General features: G+C 37.5%; 1 protein-coding gene across 10 annotated transcripts in view; it reads left to right on the top strand.

Annotated features, from left to right (window-relative positions):
• The window catches only part of KDM6A (lysine demethylase 6A), a 149964-nt gene that overhangs the window by 27063 nt on the left and 101870 nt on the right, over positions 1 to 21031 (top strand). For all 10 annotated transcript variants that reach the window (XM_032185949.1, XM_032185941.1, XM_032185921.1 and 7 more), the window contains 2 exons: positions 5518 to 5626; positions 17853 to 17902. In XM_032185949.1, coding sequence (XP_032041840.1) covers positions 5518 to 5626; positions 17853 to 17902 — 159 coding nt within the window. The remainder of the gene's footprint in view (positions 1 to 5517; positions 5627 to 17852; positions 17903 to 21031) is intronic.

The following is a 21031-nucleotide window of genomic DNA, read 5'->3' as shown; positions in this document are numbered from 1 at the left end:
AAGAAGTCTTGAAAGCTCTGCTGGGAATTAATACTGAGTATGAAAGTAAGGGAAGTTGAGAGTACTGTGCCAGCCACACAGAAGGAGATCCTTTAGTGGCAGATATGCTGAATTAATATAGGTTACCTTTCATCAAATATGAATTGTATGCTTTTCTTAGGGGAAGTATATGAAGTATTCTTTTAAGTCATCAATAGCTCAGGAGTTGATGTTTATCCAGGCAGTCATTGATGGGGGGGGGGGGAAATAGTTTAACTTGTGAAGAATTCAGGCTACTCTTTTTTCTCTTTGCTTAGCTGAAGGTAGCCTTGAAGGTAGACTTCTGTTGTTGCAGAGCAGGAACTAGAACAAAGTCAAGAGATTGGGATGGTAGCTGGCATAGTTGTGTGAAAACAGAGTGCATTGCAGTGACCTGTGGCATGGAAGAAGAATGGAGGGAGCAGCCTTTCAGAATACCCACTTCTGAGACTGAGGTGGGGAGAATGGGCCCAGCACATCCATCGATGCCTGCTTTCCTGGTCTGACGATGGCCCTCAGACCGACTGGCAGGAGACTGATCGTCGCTCCAGTATCCAGCACTGTCTACAGAATTACTTTGTTTTCCAGAAGGTTAAAATATCCCTTAAGAGCTAATTAACATTTCATTTCTAAGCATTAGTGTAGTCTTCCATTTGTGAAGAGTCCACTGGTGTCTCTTAATTTTTTCTCCTGCAATTTTTTCATGCTTCTAGTTCTCATTACCTGCCTGCAAAGCCTGTACGTTCAGATTATTTATTCCTAGAGAAGCAAGAATAAAGCAGGAACTGTTTGTTTGTTTCATGCACATATAAATGATGTTTAGTATTTTTGTATTCTGGTCTTGAAGGCTCTAGTAACATTTTGGGTATTTGAATTTGTCGTTTTGCATTGTTGCCTGCTTTGTCTTGAACAGTTGATGCAGTTTTTGGCTTTCTGTGGCTTTTTCAGTTCTAAGTAAAAAAAAAAAAAATTGCTGTATCAGTGCACTCTTCCATTTTCATGCCATTAATGTATTAAAAGATGAATAATTTACATTTCGCTATGTTTAGTCATTTAGTCCTGCTACTGCCATCTTAGCCAATTGCACTCATGGAGAGTAAGGAAGGACATCATTACATCATCTTATAAACAACAAAGCTGTGCTATTCCATCCCCCTCTGCCCTTAAAGCTGTTGAACGGGAGTTTGAATTCGTGCTGCAAAATACAAATAATTGCAACCAAATTTGAAAACATTTTTTTCTATGCATTAGATGATGCAGAAATAACATTGCCCTATGTTCTTCTTTACCAAGTAGATCTGTAGGATGTATGTATCAGTGGCTCTTGTGTAAAATACTTTTGAATTCTGTTTTTATCCATTGGATTTTTTTTTCCTTATAGTGTATTCTCAACTCTGCAGTCTTTCTTCATGAAAAGAAATCATGGTCTTAATAGCCAAAATAAGCTTTTTTTTTTTTTTTTTTTTTTTTTTTTTTTTTTTTTTTTGTCCTATGGAAAAGGGCGTGGGGGGGGGAAGTAGCATATTTAGTTAAGCACTCCACAGAAACTTAATGAAAAGTTCTTGCAAAAGAGGGAAAAACTGTTCCAACTCCTTTCTGGTTGTACTAATAGATAGATAGTGAACACACAGGGGTTTGGTAGTGCTTTTTTTTTATTTTTTAAATGATAGTGATTTTTTTCTCTATTATAAACACATAGGAATGTTTTGTGAGCTTTTTCCTGGTTGATAAATGCATAAAAATAAGTTGTTTTGTTTCTCTTTCACCGTGTTGTATTTAAACTTGGATTTGGGGATTTGGAATTGATCGTTGAATTTGCCAGATCAGAATTTCCCCCGTAACTGGCTCTGAAGCCATAAGAAGCATTTTGTAACTATCTTGTTAGAAGTGTTGGCAGTGGTGCGTTACTTAAGTTTGCTTTTAATCAAGCAGGTGGCAGGCGACATGGGTATTATTGTACATTTATTTAATTTTTATCTCCTAAGCAGTAGCTTCTTTTCCTGAAGCCATTCCTGCGTTCGTTTCCTGCTTCTGCTCCAGTTGCCATGCTGCGAGGCAGCTGCTGGTGATTGTTTTGCCAAGTTTTTAAATTCTTCAGGTTTCCCTTTTATCTTCATGCGGCCTTGAACAAAGGGAAGGAAGTGGACGATGCTGTGTAGCAATCTTCCTGTCCGTTTCAGGGTCTTTCTCCTCCTTGTTAATTTGTCAATGCTAGCAATTCTCAAGCTCCATTGGGTGTACTTATTTCCCTGCATGGTGTGTATTTATAACAGTACTTAGACATCCGAGTTTTGTTTTTAGTTGTTTCATTTGTAGCTTTCTTAGAGTTCTGGGTGCATCAGGATGTTTTAAATCGCTTGCACAAGTGGTGTCAGAGATGGCCTTTGCAGGTCCAGACCTAGTGAGGTGAGACCTTCCGATCGCAGCACAGGTAGCGGTGACCTCCCTCTTCAAAACACTTTGCATCTGTCATGCAGCCAACAGCAGCCATCTCTCACCTCTGCAGCAAAATACCTGTTCCTTTCTAAAGATGTTAATGGAAGAGTCTGGTGGGGAAGAAAGTTTCTCAACCCAGAGTGAAGTTGGCCAGATCAGTGTGTCTAGGTGGATCCGCCTTTGGCTGGTAGGGAGAGGTGTAAAGCAAGGAGTGCTTTTGCTTTTGGTTTCTGTTTCATTGGGTTAGAACATGCTAGAAGACCGTTCAGTCACGTGAAATAACTGGCCCAAAAAGGAGTGTGCTCAAGTGTAAGTGCTTTCCTGACAGCACTCCAGCACTCCTTCTCGGTTGGAGACCAGCTGATGGCACGCCTGGATTGCTCCAGCAGTTAACTTCCCCTTCAGTACCAGCTCTGGTGTGCAGCTGTGGCGGCCAAGCCTTGCCTGCTGCTGGCAGCAGCGTTTGTAGGATTGGTTAGCTGGGTCTGCAGAGTGTGTTCAAAGACAAAGGGAAAATGTGCCTTGCTGAGAGTTGGTCAGAGTTCTGGGAAAGACTTGGACGTAGCTCATTGTGTCCCTGCTTTGTACGGGACTACAGATGCATCTTTTAATGAGGATTTACTTAAAAAGAGACAGGGGAATGTTCAGGGTCCCTGGATGCCTAGCTGTCTAAGTGCATATGATTTATAACTTCCTTGAAGATGCTGTATGGAAAAATGCTGTTATATTTGTTCATTAAGTTAAGTTCCCCTTAAATACCTGTACCTGTCTAGTTAAAGAAATAAAATACCCCCAAGTTTCCTCTCCAACGAATCGTTCAAGCTGCCAGTTGTGGTAGCAGCTTCCCTGTGCTCTGAGCAGTGACTGAATTGTAGAAGACAATGTTAATATCAAAAAATGTTGTAGTGTGAGCATTCTCTTCAGCTCCAGCAGGTACAGTGTTTCATCAGAAAATGGGAGGCCTATCTGCAAATTCTGTCCATGACAGTAACGTTAGAGGCACCAGCAAGGATTGTGCTAGGTTTGTACAAATCCAGAGATGACACCAAAAGGTGGGAGAGGAATCAAGTCACAAAAAGCAAGATAACGCACTAAAACATTTACAGATGGCAGTGCTTTCAGTGGATTAGCCTGAATGCTGAGAGTTGGCTCAAACACACACAACAATTTTAAGAAATTCACTTTAAGCTTGTATGCTTTGGTTCTGATTCCAGGGTTAATTTTCTTTAGATTGCGAGTTGGCTGACTTGGAGAAGTATTTATAGGGGGTGGGAATGAAATTAAAGGAGTAGTAGCTTTTGATTAACTGTCAGCAAAATCTGTCTTTTCAATGTAGTTTGGTGAGTCAAAACTTGCAGCATTAATGAAAAATTCTGCACCAATTTTATATATATAATATATATATATATATATAATATATATATAAGGCATCTGCATTTCTCAATTTAATGTCTTGAGAATATGGCCAAATACCTACAGTTTGAAATATGTAATTTAAATGAATTTATCATGTTGTTTCAATACCATACACACACCTAATAAATTTAATATAGATGTGATCCATTTTGCTGCAGTTCTGCAGCAGCATAACTTTGTCTTTATCAGCCAGAACTTCTGTTTTTGAAAACAGACATAAAAGAAGGCTACGACCAAGAACCACTCATCCAGTCACTTAGGTGGCTATTTGTCCATGGAGTGCAGTGAGACCTATCTCATAGCTTTCACTTTGGAAAAATAATGTTAAAACTGGCATAGCAAGGTAAAAACAACACATTAAAATACAGATCAGATCAGTGATTTGTATTCTCCACTGGTGTTTAATTGTTCCATGTTTTGATGATATTTCTCATTTTGAGCATTAATATAAGCGTGCATAAAGTAAATCACAAATACGGCCAAACTGACTATATTAGAAATTGAACTACAGGATAGATTGACATGTCCCCCCCGTTATTTACAGTTTTAATTAAATGACTTAACAAATTGTCATTTTAGACTAAATATTAAGGTTTCTGTAATAAATTGCAATCAAGCAGTTGGTAATTGCAACCAAATTTGAAATATAGTCAAACCGTGAGTTGTTGGAAACCAGGGACTAGCCAGCTGGAGCTTTTGAGAGCAGTGAAGTCTTCTGCCAGCTCAAAGGACTCTCCCTCCTGTTTAAGTTTGTCCAACTACTTCACTTTAATGGCTGGGATGTTGAAAATCAATAATCTGGAAGTTCAAAAAGTTGGGAAAATTTGATTTTTTTTTTTTAAATTTTTTTTCCCAGCCTGTCAGGGTCATGAGATAAGAATATCAGAGGTTAAAGATTGTGACTATTGTGATGAATAGAAGACACTAGTTCATCGGTCTATTAAAAAAGCACTGAATATGCTTCAGTTGTGTGTGCTGCTTACAAACTTCTAGGGCAAGTTCTCTCAAAGTAAAGTTATTTGAGTTCAGGTTTCTAACTTGAACTCAGTCTACAGTGAGTGTGTAGTAAGTGGAGGGTAGTAAAGAGTACACTTTGTGACATGACAGAGGTATGTGAAGAGTTAGGTATTTGGGAAATACATGCTAAGCTATGTGAATTGCCCAAGTATGTTGAGGTGCTGTATTCAGCTTCAGCTGTGAAGCTGTGTGGCAGCTTAGTAAAAACTAATGGAATGATTGGTATAATGAAATGCGAATCCTTCAGAAGAAAAACACAATGGGAATAAAATAGTTTAGAGGGGATTCTTTCTTGCAGATTGGAAAAAATGAATGAAATAACATTTATTTTTTTATTTTTAAATAATTATCATTTTGTTTTGTGTTTGGGAAATCACATATTTCTGGAGTCAACAGATAAACCAGAGAAAACTTCAGTTTTCTCTGTACTATCAGTTTGTACTAAAATCATGAACTTCAAAAAACTGTTGTAATATTTCATTTCTTCTTCAAGAAGTAATGCTAACTATAAGGTATTTAGAGTGTAGACTTCTTCCATTGGAGAGAAACAATTCTGTTACTTCTCAGAAAATGTATTATTTGCTTTAGTTAAATACAGTATTCTGAAACCCTTGTATTTCTTTTTCCCAGGCTGTTCGCTGCTATGAATCGCTAATTTTGAAAGCTGAAGGAAAGGTCGAGTCTGATTTCTTTTGTCAGTTAGGTCACTTCAACCTCTTATTGGAAGATTATCCAAAAGGTAAGTGCTTTTTATTTTTTAGTATTTCTGGTAAATATCTTTGGGGGATTGTCATTTGATGTAGGTGATAAAATAGAATCAAAAACATTTGGATAACTCACTACATTCTTGGCTTGTATTATATTTCAAAGCCTATAACAGAGTAAGACTGATGATGTCTTTATGAAAGCACAGTTGTATTCTAACTTCCCGAGCTTTTTTTTTAAAATTAAATTTTAATTGGGGGAAAAAAAAAAAGAAAAAAACACACCACCAAAAGCATAATATGCTGCTGATGCAGGTGAGAATATGAAGTTCATGTAGTTTATTATATACCATGCTGCTTGCTTTATTTTTCTGGGTTACTATATGACTACAAAGTGTTGAATTCGTACCCATGAAGGATTCTTTTTTGGGGTGGGAAAGATGGGAACAGCAGAAGCTAACAGTGCTGTAAAGACACAGATGTGTAGAGTGAGCACCTGTCCTAAATTGGCCTTGCATTTGGCCTTCATGTTTGTCCACAATCTCAATGGGTAAGACTAGGCTGAAAATGCTAATTTAAAAGCAAAAACCAGCACTTGATGTGTTTTCAAGGTCTGTTTTAAAGACGGAGTGGGAGAATGGGTGCGTGGGTTTTCTGGAGGGACATGTTATTATTTTAGGTCTGTTTCTTCAGGCTTTTAAATTATTAAAAGCTTTTTGCCATCGTTTCAGCCCCTGAACATATAACTTAATGTACATTTGTGCTTTGCCGTATATGGGTCAGTAGACTGCTTTTTTGGTAGAGGTGTTGATTCGAAAGGTACCCTGCTGTGTTGCTGCCTGAGGCGTGGGGCTACATCTTTAGCTTGTCCTGTTGCCCATTGATTGCGTGCTCGCTGTCAGCCTGTGTCTGATAGCTGACTCCTTCCAGTGGTTGTGGAGTGTTTAGATGAGCCAAAAGTCTGTGTCTACTGTAAAACTGTGTGAGTTAGGGTTCCTGGAAGCCTATCTTGTCTTTTTTAGGTGACAGATGTTTCAATTTGTTACTGCTAGGGAGGAATTTCCAGTATGTAAATTTAGAAAGCTTTGTGTAATCATTATTGTCCACCTTTTTCTACTGAATACATCGGGGAGCCCTTCATACCCACAGCTTGTACCTACTACGCCCTGTCTAGTGGGTGTAATGTAACATAACCATGGATGTTTCAGATTCCGCAGGCATGGCAAAACCTGAAGGGAGCGTTGTGGCATGCTGCCTATAGAGTTTCCTGAAGAGTGGTCTCATTTCATGCATTTTAAACTTTTAAAAAATTACGTAAGAAAATTCTGCCACTCCCTCTGCAAATAACTTACACTGTTGTTTCTGATCAGCCTAATACAACTCTGCATGATGTGACTGCAGAATGGCTTATTAGATATACCAGTTAGGCAGAACTATACGCAAGCATGTGCATAAGAAACATTTAGACATAAAAACTTGTATTAACATACTGGTATTTTCTTAGATGTTGCTTTAAAGTCACATCTAAATCATGAAGTCTCAGAAAGTGAGAAAACTTTGTTAGTAGTGAAATACTTGGATTAAGGAAAAAAAGGTGGTATATTCAAACAAATGATGTAGTGGAGGAAGTAGAGGAAACGATGTATCAAAGGAATTTTGATAGATGAGAAATACAGCAGTGGCTCAGGGAAGGTGAAGGTTTTTTGATTTCATTGAGGGACACGTTCTTGTTCACAGGAGCTGTTGACATTCAGTACCAATGACTGTAAAAGTATTATTCATGGCACAAAAAAAAAGTATTCTCTATTTCAGCTTTTCAGTCTGAAAGAACTAGAGTGCTGTTGCATTGCATCTTAAATTTAAAGCGCGAATAACTTTGTTCCATCTGTAAGTTTAAATTCTGTTGCTCTTAATTATCAAACATGCTAACTGCAATTATGGTTAATTTTTTAAATACTTGAGATCTGAAAAGTAAAGGGAGTTCAGGAATGCACTCCCTGACTAATCAGATTTTTAAGTCTTGAAGTTCCAGAACTGTACAATGCTGCAGCAGGTCCTTCAGAACTACAATGTGTCTAGTCTGAAATTAGTCTTGGATAAAGCTGTGGAGAAGTTGATGAAGGATGTAATTAATAAAATATCACGAGTAGTATGACTAATGCTAAGCAACTTTTTTCCCCTTGGAAGCCTGTTAGTTATTTTATTAACTACTTTTAATAAATGTATACACTTGTGCATGTAATGTAGGAAGGTGTGTCTTTATTAAAGGCAAATGTCATAGTGTTCTTCATTTATAAATGTTGGCAGTATAGTTTGTGCTAAGTAGAACTAAATTGTTAATTGACTGCAAAAGTACAAAAAGTGGTCAACTTTAAGCAATGCCAGGTTGGTAGAGATCTGTTAAGAGCTTCATGTTTAAATTTTGTTCTGGTTTGGTCTCTCTCTGTTAACTTTGTTCACAAACATGGATCACTCAGGTGTATTCTGTGCACATTAGTATTTTCAGGTTGCCAGGAACTTCTCACGTGTGTAGTAGCAAAGACCTGTGGGTCACTTCTGGATAAGAATTAGGACTAGTTCTGGAAAAGAGGGACCCTGAGAAAGATTGATGGCAGGTTACTGCATGTCATTACTGGAAGTAACAGGGCAAGCACTATCCTGGCACTGTGCGCACAGGGAGTGGAGTATCAGGAGCAGGCTGACTTGGAATGCAGAATAAGGTGGTGGCAGATGCCTTACTGAAGCCTAAGTACAGCTAGCATATGTTTTTGCATTTTTAACTGAAACCTATTAAATGTTGTAGTAATTTCTCAATGTACGTTATGTTTTCCATTGATTGTAGCCACCTAATTTCAGGTATAATATGCTTTTTCATTTAAAAACAAAACAAAACAAATAGTCTCTAACAAAAAGTTGTGAGTTTGCATCAGAAATTACTGGATGTTGTTCATTCTCTCTCTGTATTATGTCTGATGTCAGACTAGAGCATCAAGATGTTTTTTTTTCATAGCATTTAAAACTCCTGAAGCTGGTCTACAGCTTGTACTTATCCTAAAATGCAGCGTATTTGAGTTGCTGTTGTTACCTAAGGGATTTTCTCTACATCCATGGAATTGAGTTGTCCTGTTAATGTCACTCAGATGTCGTTAGGAGAAGGTGATATAGTCAAGGCATCAACCTTGGGCTGATTTTGAAATACTGTGAGCTACTGACTCGTATGTTCAGACAGTGATAATCAGGGCAGATGGATTCAGTTCAGCAAGCATGTTCCAAGGTGCTTTCTGTGCCCACCATTTGTCTTCCTGATCATCACGGGTCAGGATTTGGCTTCAAGTGTTCCCAAAACGAGAACGTTCATTCCTCCCAACGACAACTTCCTGTTTTTGTAACTCTAATCTGATGTCTTACTTTTTTTTTTTTTTCCTTTTTCTTTTTAAAACTAGACAACTGTTCACTGGTTGTTTGATAGTTGTTTGAAGCTTCCATACCCATTGTTCCCTGGGCATGTCTTCAGTGGCATCACCCACCCGCGTGTTGCCGCTCTCTGCTTTGTGCAGGCACAGCTGAATGTGCAGCTGTGTGGGGAACTGGTCCAACTGAAAAATTACCTAGCAGAAGTGATGCAATTGCCCCAGAATGTGAAACCTCAGCCTCGGGTTTTGTCAGAGGAGGCTGAGTGGTCATGTAGGCTCGTGGACCCAGGCAACACTGCGAATCCAGTTAAGACTCTATAGCATATACCTGGCATCTTTGTTGGCAGCTGCATTCCTTGGGTGGGCTGGGCTTTATTTATGTATTTATTTATTTATTTATTTATTTATAACTAGAATTAGTCTTATAGGAAGGTGGTGTTACATCAGTATTTGGAGATGTTTTGTTGTGTTTTTTTTTTTTTTTTTTTTCTTTTTCCTTTTTCCATGACTCTGGTTTTCATAAGGAATACAGACTGTAGGCAGTGATCTTGGAGGTTTTAGTTGTAGTTGAAATCTGTTTGAGCTCGTGAGCTCTGACATCATCTGTGTTTTCCTTGGGGGTCTTTGCATCTATTTTGTAGAAGGTTCATATACATCAACTGTATTCCAGCCTGTGACTTGGAGCACAATTATCAGGTGCACAAGTGCAGGCATACTTTTATTATTGGCCACCTTGAATTTCTGCTCCCTGAATAAAATTCTTGAAAGTAGAAGTAGATAATGCAATTAATGAGTTAAATAGGAAAAAAAATGCTGTTATTCACATTGCAGTTACTAAAGTGCAATAAATACTGCACTGAAATAATTCTTACTGCTGTATTCAAGCGTGATGTATTATGTCAGTGTAATTTTAATAATTTTATTTGTGGATAGTGACTGTGTTGTCAGAAGCACTAGTGTAAAATATTCTAAGTAATTTGTAAGACAGTATTGCTTAGTTCAAGGGAATTTTTACCAATGTGTAGAATATTCCTCGCTCATTTATTAAACACTTTGTTCTTATGTAAAGCAGCGTGGTTGCAAGAATAAATCCCAATTTCAACAATGTTCATGTTTTCCTCTATGCTTACAATTCAAGCTTTGTAGTGTTTTTATTATTATTATTATTTATTTTTATTTTTTTATAGTGGTTAATGTTTTAGGCTATCAGAACTTTAAAGGAAAGTACTGTCAGTGGGAGCTATTTCAGTGTGCTGAGTTCAGAGGTAATCGAGTAGTAGGCATGATCTTATAAACGTGAGAGAGAAGTTCCCAGCACAGATAGGATTGTGCAGATTGCTGCTGCCTTGCTGCTGGGCTGGCTTTTACCGATGAGTCCTGGAAGAACTGGAATGGAGTTTAAGTAGGCGAGCAGCTGAATGAGCTGAGGAAGAGGTGGCTGTGTTTCAAATTGAGATTATATTTGTGATTTTTTTTCTTTTGTTGCTTGTAATTGTTAATAATTGCCTGAAATTGGGTTGCTTCTATTTAGAGCTGTTTATATCATCTTCAGGATGGTGTTGAATTTCAGGCAATTGAAACTGTCACACGAAATTCCTGTAGAAAGTAGTAAGAATATTCTCCTAAGCTTACAAGACAACAGTGCTCTTTATAAATTTGGTTTCTGTTTTGTGAATGTGGTGTTGTTTTTTATTAGCAGTAGAGAATTCTTATTAAAGAATATAACTGGGCCATATTTCCATGCTTTTGACTGTTTTTTTTTTTTTTTTTTTTTTTTTTTTTTTCATTTTGGGAAGTGTTTTAATGCTTATTTGTCAAAAACCATTTTGTGGAATATGTTCTTTGAAGGATTTTGAGCTACGTGTGGTTCTATTGTGTTCCTCCACTGACATTCTCAATTTTTAAAGATCTTATTTTTTTCTACTACATATATGCTAAACTGGATGCCATTCATTATTTAAAAGATTTGTGTAATAGCAAACTTTGTCATAAGTAACTCGTTTGTCTTGCACATTTAGCACTTAGTTTCCTGTGTGAATAGCTGAGTAAGATCATGGGACGTCAGGTTTCCCACCAGCATGCCACTGCATTATATTTCCACATAGGGATGCGCATTTGTTAATAACATTACTGAGAGGACTTTCTGCTATTTTTTTCTTTTGTAAATGTATGATTGAGTTGCCTTTGTATGTTCATGTTCATTCTGTGTTAAAAAGGAAGACATGCTTTAGGCTTCTTTGATCACATCTTTTTGGTACTTTAAGCACAAATCTCTGGAGGAAGCTGGGAACAACCTCTTCCCTGAGGCCTTAGAACAAAAGACCTGAGCCGTGTTTTGCTGCTCTAACTTCCACACCTTTTTTTTTTTTTCTTTTTTAAAAATCATTGACTCAACCTTGGAATTTCCTCAACTTTTGATGTTCCTAATTCTGGGGCCCAGCAGCATTCACATTGCTAGGTTAAAGCACTATTGTGGAGAAATCCTTGCACAATGTAATCAGCTGTTTCCATAACCTGCAAATGGCTCCCAGGTGTTTAATGAACATTTATTTTTCGGGAACGAGTTGTCAGATTTAAAACAATACATGTACCTTCTCTTTGCTTCCCTTGTGCTGTTCTTAAGCTAATTTTCTGTTACCATTTATTTTCACACTAGATGAGCACTAGGAATTGTTCTTTGCTTGTTTAAAAATTGACAAGAAGAAAAATGTATTTAAGAAAAAGGCCATTTTTCACAGAAGACTATGGAGCTTTGGGTTGTTCAGGTTCTCTTCTCAGGTGTATGTCATCAACTTCAAGCTTGCATGTAACTTTTTGAAGCTTACTAAGCCAAAAATACATGGTGGTCACATTTAGCCTTGCAAGGTGCCACTAGATGGTGTCAGTATCTAGTTCACTTTACCCTTACTTTGGCACCAAAATACTCGAAGTTCCATGTTTGCATCACTTTCAAAGGCCTCTTACATTTTCAGGTATCATCAGAGTAGGCAATAAAAGATGTTCTTTGGTGACTGTGATTTGTGATTGGGTGTGCTAGAAATGACAAGTAGAAGGATGTCATTCAGGCAGTTCTTGATCCCCATTTTCATCTTGCTTTACTGATGCAATTCTGTAATTTGTGAAGCTTTACCATTCTCTTATGCAGTTAAGGAGATTAAAAAAAAATATTCTGAAACCACACACATGGTAATTGTATAAAATGTATTTTGTTTCCTCTGTGTGAAATCAAGAAATTAAACAGGAGCAAATCAGGAAAGTATCGCCATCATCAGGTATCATCCCTGGCATGATGGTGAGATGTCCATTGACCCTAGTCATAGTAAGAGAAGAAGCCAAGTCTTGGGGAGAGAATCAGAAAAGACTGTATCATTCTGTCCATGTGTATCTGTAGATGCTGCAAACGGGTGGCTCTGGGTGGCTGTGAAAGTCTTTTAATAAGAGGGAGCCAGTGGAGCGTGGCTGTTTAGACTTATGGAGGGCCAGTGCTGCATTTGGTGGCAGAGGCAGGTAAGATAGTGGAGTAGCTTAGGAGATTTCTTGCTGTCCAGTGTAATTTTAATTCTTTCAGCAGAAAGATAGTGCTTTTGTTTTCAGAACTATTTTAGCCAAACACTGTTTTATTTGCATCAAGCCATATAGGTGATTCTGATTGCTCTGAAAACCTACATATACCGTTGGGGCAAACAACCCCTTATTCAGGGTGGAATGGCAAATGCTGTGTCTGCCACTCAGTGTGCCGCAGGATTTTCCAGAACCTAGGCACAAGGATCATCTGATAGGCAAGTAATGTAAAATTGCTAGGTTTTGGAGAGTAAAGTTGATTGAAACAGTGCTAGTTTGATTTGATAAGTAATGAAATACTGGGCAAAAGGATGGAGGTAGGCTACCAGGAACCACTTTTGTAGGAGTTATTGAGACACTTGTCTGGGTATTGTTTTAGATGTCTGAATATGATTTCTCAGTTTTGTGTTTAAGAGAATTTTCTGTGGTTGACAAGGTGATGTTATGAATGGAGTTGAGAATGAAGAATGAACAAGGGTTTTGCATGCTGTGAAAAAAGAAGTTTCTATATGTTTAAACTCCAGCAGTTCCAGAGGTTTAAGAATTTCAGTGGTGAACTTCTGGATTTGAAAAGCTTAATAATAAGCTCCTAATCAGAAGATTGTCTGCTGAATTCTGTTGTGCTTAAGAGTGATTTCAAAGTATTCATTTCATTTTGGTATTTTGTAGCCCTAGATTAGTTTTAATGGATTTTTAAGGCTCGTTTTAAGTGGCATGTGGCAGAAGTTCTTAGATGCTTAATTTAACTTTCCTGTTCCAGTAAATTTGGATTCCTTTCAACATTTTCTCTGTATTCCTAGTATTCATAAAGTTCACATTATTTGTGAAAATCTTACTACTTGCGAAGCCAGTTTTATTTAGAGATCTCTAATATTTAAAGATCTGATTTGTCCTTCTTATTATCTCTATGTTTTAAGTGAGAATTTTTATTTTTTTCCTGGGAAGCCTTTAGATTATGGGCTTATTTAAAAAAGGACATTTTAACTGAAAAGGGGTAATTCACTTTAATTTAAAAATTGTGAGTTGACTCTAATGTTTAAAAAGAACAGTGATTCATAGAATATTTTTTCTCCTGTCAAAAATTATCTTACCCTTATATTTACTTATTTATTTATTTTGCTCAGCAGAGGTCAGGTTTCAGAAGGGGATTTATTTATTTATCATTCATTTATTTTGCTCAGCAGATTCACTTTTTTCCCCCTTTTCCTTATTCTATAGTAAGTTTTGTAATATGAGAAGTTTGCACTCACCTCCTATAGTTAAAAACTTTATTTAGAGGAGAAGTTGCTTGTTTTTAAAATTAGTAAGCTGTGTGGCTTTTCGGAAACTTTCCTTTCATAATTTGGTTTCTAGCATGTTTTTTATGTGCAAGATTCTTGTTAGGAGAATGCTTGATTAGGGATCTTTCATGTGGGTTCTGGCAAAAACGAAAAACAAAACAAAGAAAATTGTTGAATCCTTTTTTTTTCCCCCCAGTTTTTCTGTCCATCGTTTGCAGCAGAGCTTGTGTTCTTGTGGAGCAGATGTTAATGTAGTTGTGAACAGGGCTGAAATAAACTTTCACATCTGGAACTTGAGCACTTGTTACGTACTGAAATTGTGCATGAACAACAGCTTCTAGGTGTCTAGCTTTTTTAAGAAGGAAAGGGATACTGCAGGCCTAATGGATCCCTCTGTGGTTTGCTGTTGGCAACATTTTCAGCACAATACTGAGAATTGTAGTATTTTGTCTTCAAGAAGTTAAGTGCAGTGGCTGGTAGCAGCAGAATGCTGTTACCCTAGAAAGAAAGGACTGTAATTGGAGATTTGACTAGCTACCAGTATGTCATGGTTCAGAAAGACCTGTGAAGTAAGAAACAGGGAAGAATCACAGAATATCTTGAGTTGGAAGGGACCCACAAGGATCATCACATCCAACTCCTGGCTCCGCACCGGACCACCCCCAAAATCAGCCCCTGTGTCTAAGAGCATTGTCCAAATGCTTCCTGAACTCTGTCGGGCTCGGTGCCATGACCACTGCCCTGGGGAGCCTGTCCCAGTGCCTGACCACCTCTGGGTGCAGACCCTTTCCCTAACCCCCAGCCTGACCCTCCCCTATTGCTGTAAGGATGGATCCCTGGAACAGGTTTCTGAACCCAGAAGTAGGATTGGGCACTTCAGACACTCTAGAGGAGAGCTGTAACGTGTTACTTCTTGCTCTGTAAGAGTAATATGACCTTTCTTAGAATGAAGGTCTTACCTTCTTACTGTGTGTATATGAAATGTGCTTCATCAGGCCGTGATTTCTGAGTACTCGCTTTTAGTTGTAGCATGAGGCTGGAACTAATTTCAGTGATTTCAATTGTTACCGTGAGAAGCTGCTGAATTTTATTGAAGTGTGCAAGAGGTTGAAAAGAACTTGATTTACAAACATCAGGACTCTAAGGATAACTAGCAGAATATAATGGAGCAAAAACTCCTTTAATCTATGATTTTTTTTTTCCCTGTATTAAATAGAGCGCTAGTACTTCTGGGCAAGTTGCTTTAAAGCAGCAGCATTAGTGGAACCTAGCGTTTTCTGCCTCCTAATTTCTCTCTTCCACTGATAAGTGCATGCTTTGTCAGTCAGGTCTGAACACAGTGCATACCTTTGTTTGACCTCTCCCATTTTTCAGTGCTGTTTAGCTCTGTTCCTGTGCCTCTGGCTGGGGATCAGGGCTGTGAATCCTCTGACTGTCCAGAGTTAGGAGCAAGAATAAAACTGGAGGTGTACACCTTTTTGCTGCACTTGCATAAAGAGTGGGTTTGGTTGGTGATTGTTAGTAAGGCTTTTTTTTTTTTCCCTCCGGTCTTCTGTTGTTTCTTTAGCATTGTATTTAGTGTTCTTTTCATCCCGTTGTTTTATCCATATTCCCTGTATAAATGACTACAGTAGTTACTTTTTAAAAATAGTGGGTTGTAAGAATTTCTCATTTTCCTAAGTCTTGCGTTGTACGGTGCTGTTGACTTAATTATTTGCAATATGCTTTAACCTTTAAAATTTGGGTAGTTGCTGCTTAAATTAAGACTTTTTTTTTCTCCTTTCATGTAGGTGTGGTGTATTACGAAAGTGTTTTATTGTTTGTATGTGTTTCCCTGTTTGGGAAAGCAAAATCATCCCCGTGTTCAAAAGCTAATTAAACTTTTCTGTCATAAAATTATTAATGATACCCAGGAAAAGGTGAATCTGGGAGGAGGCAGTTTTCTGTTACTGTGAGCATATAGTGCCCAGCTTAGTTACAGAACGTGAGTGAAATATGGTTACTCTTAACGTTCTTAATCTTATGTTTGGGCTCTGGTCCTATACTTCAGTTCATACTGATGCAGGGAGGGAGTTGTATTCCTAAGTTCTGAAAGCCTTAGCCTGATGGTGTCAATTTTTAAATGGTTTTATTCAGCTAAATTGCATGTAAGCATTTATGCTTTTGGCATGTTGGTAACAATGGTGAATATTCTCCTAATTTTTTTCCTACCCTGGGCATCCAAATGGATCCCAGTTTAGAGCACCAGCACTAGAAGCTGGCTTTTCAAGGGAGTTCTGGTTTGAGAGGCACAGTATAGGCATGGTTCATACCAACTAGGTGTGTAAAAACAGTGGCTGGGGATATCCGAAGAGGGATGAGTGCAGAGGTGGGTGCAGGTTGCTGTGGGTCAGATCCATGCTGTCCTGAGTGGAGCAACGTGGAGCATGAGGAGGGCAGGAGCAGCACCACTGGGCGTGTTTGGTCCCCCGTGGAAAGCACATGGGAGTATCCTGCTGGGGGATGTTATAGGCAGAAAAACTCCAAGCTAGTTAGAAAGAACAGGCCATCTCTGTTCTTGTATCCAACCCAAATCAATGGATTTGAGCAACGATACTGATCAGCACTCAAGAAGATCAGCAAAAGAGCTGCAAGGTCCCAGAGTTTTGGTAGTAAGCTGTGTTGGGAAGGAAAAACATACCAGAAGAAAACAGCATGTGCTTTATATTGGAGGATTTGGGTAAAAACATTAAAATGGCAAATATACTCCTGCTCCAAATGTGGTGGTGTATGGGTTACCCTTAATGATAAGCATCTTTATTAGCCTGTTTGTTTCTACCCACAGGCAGAATCTTGTAAATGCAATCAAAAATATCTAGGGTTGCAGTAATTAAGAAAGATTGAAGATCACTAGAGTACAGAACGTAACTACAGGAGATGAAGGAGGTCTGGGTGTATCCTCTGTGTGTCTTGTCATTAAATATATTTTCTTATTTTGCTTAAGCCTTTATACTTCCAACTTACGGACATGAACTTGCAGGACAGGCATTGAAGGATGATAAAATTTCAGGACATACATAGTTCATCCATGATACCTTCAGGAAATGAACCTGCACAGCAAGTACATACAGTTCTTGCTGTCTTAATCTGTTTAGTGTCTGTAATTTTTCAAAGCAGAGGTTGTCGTCTTTTGTTGTTTGGAAAATGCATACTCTGTAGAAACCATTCTCAAATCTTACCAAGCAAATAGTAGAAAAATGAAACTGTAACTGCAGTGAATCATTATTTAAAGTAGTCCATTTTTGATGGTGCCTAGTGCAGTGATCGTACAAGAACATAAGGCCTGTTTGCATTCTAGTCTGATGTTGCCATATGCCTGTTAGCCAAAGGGCAAGATGTATCAACAAGAATTTTCAGTCAGAAAGAAGGTAGGAATGGCTATTTGAGAAGTGCATTGCTGTATAGTACTAGTATTCTTCAAAACAGAGCTGTTCTAGAGCTGGTTTTCAGCTTAGTCTGTCTTAGTAGATGTTGAATAAAATGTAAGCTTTTTTTTTTTTTTTTTTACTTGCTTTTGTTTCTCCAGCTACTGAATGAAAGGGCATGTGAAATTGATTTCTCTTTGTATGTCCCTCTGTACCAGTTCTTTAGAAATTACAGGACATCAGGGAGCATGGTAAATGAGCTACATGATTAAATTTTTAAATCTTAGAGCAGCTTTGTCCAGGAAGAAAATCCCAAAATTTCAAATGATTCCTTTTGTTACAGGATTCTTTAAAATATTGCTTGATTTACATTTGTATGATTAATAATAAATACACTTTGGGGTTGACGTCTCATAAAACAAAATTATAATCTCAAGGAATGCATTACCCACAACAGGGTACTTACTGTGGCAATGTTACTTTTATTAAACCATTTATCATTTTAATGTTGTGTATTCTGACTCTTAAGGTTTTCTATCTTTTTCTTCAAAAAAAAAAAAAAAGCAACAAAACAAATTCAATACTTATTTTTCTTTTCTACAGCATTATCTGCATACCAGAGGTACTACAGTTTACAATCTGACTACTGGAAGGTCTGTATATGCTGCTTTTTTTTTCTTAAACATAATGTTGTAAATGATTGAATTTCTTAAACAGATTAGTTTCAGTATGTTTGGAATATCTACCTGCAATTACTTTTTGGCATATTAATTGGGTCTTAATGGAAATGTTCATCTATGTGTACAATTCATTATAAATCTAAGTGGAAATAAATCTTCACGCCATTTGCTGAAATGACAGATCAGTTAACTTGACACATTTTAGATTTTCTTTTTATTACCCATTACTTCATTTTTTTCTTATGTATCCAATATCTGTGTTTGCATATGAATGTTGAGAGAATCTTAACCACCTGAAAGCTGCTGTGCGGGTGTTGAACTTACAGTAGGAAAAACGTTTTCAGGTTGTGTGTTATTTTCATAAATGTCCCTTTCAGTGTCTTAGAGAATGTTTTTAGGTAAGAAGGGAGGAAAAACCTGCTAGTACAGATATGTCTCTAAGTCCATGTAAAGGTATTAGGACTTTAAATAAAATTTAAAAATTTCTTAGTGATACTGTGGAAAATAGGTAACATTGCTGTCTTGTCACATGGAATAATTTGAAGCTTGTTATTGAGTCACAAGTGCAGGAGAGCACATAACACAGTTGTGTGGTCTTTAGCAGTTGTGTGGTCTTTAGCAGATGTTCTTAAGTACATATTTCAAATAAGGACGGCTCGCTCTGGAAGAACATGAATACAGTGTACATGTCAGCATTAGGAAAACAACATTTTCAATGTTCTTTACGTTTTTTATAGAGACTAAGTATTTTCTGAAAAATCCTTTGACATCCTTTCCCTTCTGGGAGGGTGGGAAGAGAAACGTAGGGTAAATAATGGGTAGAAGAGTGAGCCAGCGTGTGTTTCCATGCGTATGGAAGAGGGGTCCAGTCAGAGGATCCTAGAGAAATTGTTCATGTGGTCTTGTGATTGCCCCACTCCACTAGAAATTGGTCAAGATCCGTTTCTGGACTGGCGTATTTTGGAGTCAAAGTGGTTTATTTTCAGAAATAATTGTTCTGTTTTAAACAAGTACAACAAAATTAGTATTCATATCTTCTTAAATGCTCTGGGAGAGTTAAAGATTGTTGTAAATGAATGTTGGAATCTATCAGCTAATTAAATGTCTATTGTAATTGTTTCTATTGTTTGTACTCTTCCCATGTTAAGCATTTCAGAATATTTTGTGTCTTGAATTATTTTGTCTGGCTTCTATTCTTATGGTTTGCTATTAAGAGAGGTGATAGATGATGAGTAAATTATTTTCCTAACGTAAGTGTGCCGGGTGAGGTATGTGAATGTATATATTTTATAGGCATGGAGTGCTTTCATATGGCTCATAACGTCTGCAAATAAAAGAAATACAAATGCTGATTGTTTTGCAGTTCCATTTCAAGAGCAAGGATGGTAGTAAAACGTGTGATATGCGCTTGATTTGTTGAAAGCAGCAATTTCTGTTTGTATTCAGCGTGCTAATACTCTAAGGTACTTGTTTGTAGCCCAAGAGTTTGACCATGCTGAGATAATCTCAAACAATTCCAGTTGCAAGCATGTGAGCATTGTCTTGATTTGACAAAAGAGTATTTTTACTTCTACAAAAAGACAGCATCATCACTTCAAGTTGGCCTCAAGCAGAAAGGATACTATGTTTTTTGATCTCGCTATGAGTTTCTTTACTGATATGTAGTCCTGAATTTGGTAGTTTTTCATTTTTACTTTATCAGAATTATTTTGGAGATTTTCTTGGTTTTTATCTGCATGAAAAAGAGCCTGAAAGGGACTAAAACCATTTTTCAGTTAAAACTTTTTTTTTCTGAAAGTGCTGAAAGCCACAGGCTAACCATAATTCTTGATGGGTGATGAAGTTAGTCTGGAGTTAGCAGTGGGAAGCTGCCTGGGTTCGACCTGGAGAAAGATGTTTTCCCTCTTCCCACCTCCATCCCCTTTGCACCGAGAGGATTTGTTTCTTGTTGTCCTTAATGTCTTGTACCTGTAAGAATGATAAGTGTATTTTTGATCACTCCATGGTATGCTCTTCTTATAGACTTTTTAATTAACTTTTACAGAGATATGCAAATGCTTAAAAAAAAAAAAACAAACTTGGATTTCCTTGGTTCGCTGCATTTTTTATTTTTTTTAAGATTCTCTATTAGTTTTTTTTAGCTCAATTCTTTCAAGGTTAGGTGTTGTCAATTAAGCTGTTGGAATTTCTGGTGGTAAAGAAAAGAGGAGAGAGAAGGGTGTGAAGAAAAGGTGGTGTTTGTGAGCTATGAGGAGAGCTGTGTGAAAGAACTGAGAAATGCATGGAGATTGCTGAATCACATGAATGTTATTATATAAGCCAGGTTTGGAACCACACAGGATCAGTCTTATGTTCCGCAGCTATTTGAATATCTGAACTTATTTAGTGTATTGCACTGCACGTTGCTATGGTTGAAGTAAGTGACCTGTATCTTTGCTTCATAAGTAGAAAATTTGTAGAAGGGTTGTGAGAGATTTTAGCTTGCTTTGGGTGTACTTTGGCCTCCTTACGTAGTGTTTTTAGACTTTGCTACTTTGGGTTTTCACTGTTGCATCAGGTTGGTAAGTGATCGTTCCTTTGATGGATTGTTCGTTATATGGATTCGTTCTGCAATTTATCCTTTTTCTTTTTTTTTCTTTCAAGAAGGAAAAAACATTTTTCATAGATTTTTCTAATGCTCTGATTTTTATTTTTTACCAGGTGTTTTTCTGTCTTTTCAGAATTCAGAGTATGGGCTGTTTTGTTGTTAATTCAGGAAGCAGTTTGTTGATCCTATGGAACAAACTAAGAAAGTTCAGAAAATATATTCTGATACAAGTTATAGTTGAAGAAGTGAAGGGATGAAAAACTGGGAAGGTGCCGTATTTTGCCATTTATCAGATCAATATTCCCTCCAGTCTGATAAAACATTTTGAAGAAGTGGTGTCTGAATGCAGAGTTTTGAAAGAGCTGGGTTGCATTATACCACGTACTCCTTAACAGACCACTTTTATCAGTGATCTCTTTGGGCACCCACAGGGCAGTGTAAAATGTCCTACAAAATTACTGTGTTGTTTTTTTTTTTTTGTTTGCAGTTTTTGTTCTGCACAGGCACTGTGGTGT

This window comes from Aythya fuligula, chromosome 1 (assembly GCF_009819795.1).
Source record: "Aythya fuligula isolate bAytFul2 chromosome 1, bAytFul2.pri, whole genome shotgun sequence".
Taxonomy (NCBI): domain Eukaryota; kingdom Metazoa; phylum Chordata; class Aves; order Anseriformes; family Anatidae; genus Aythya; species Aythya fuligula.
This window is presented reverse-complemented; position numbering and strand designations above follow the sequence as displayed.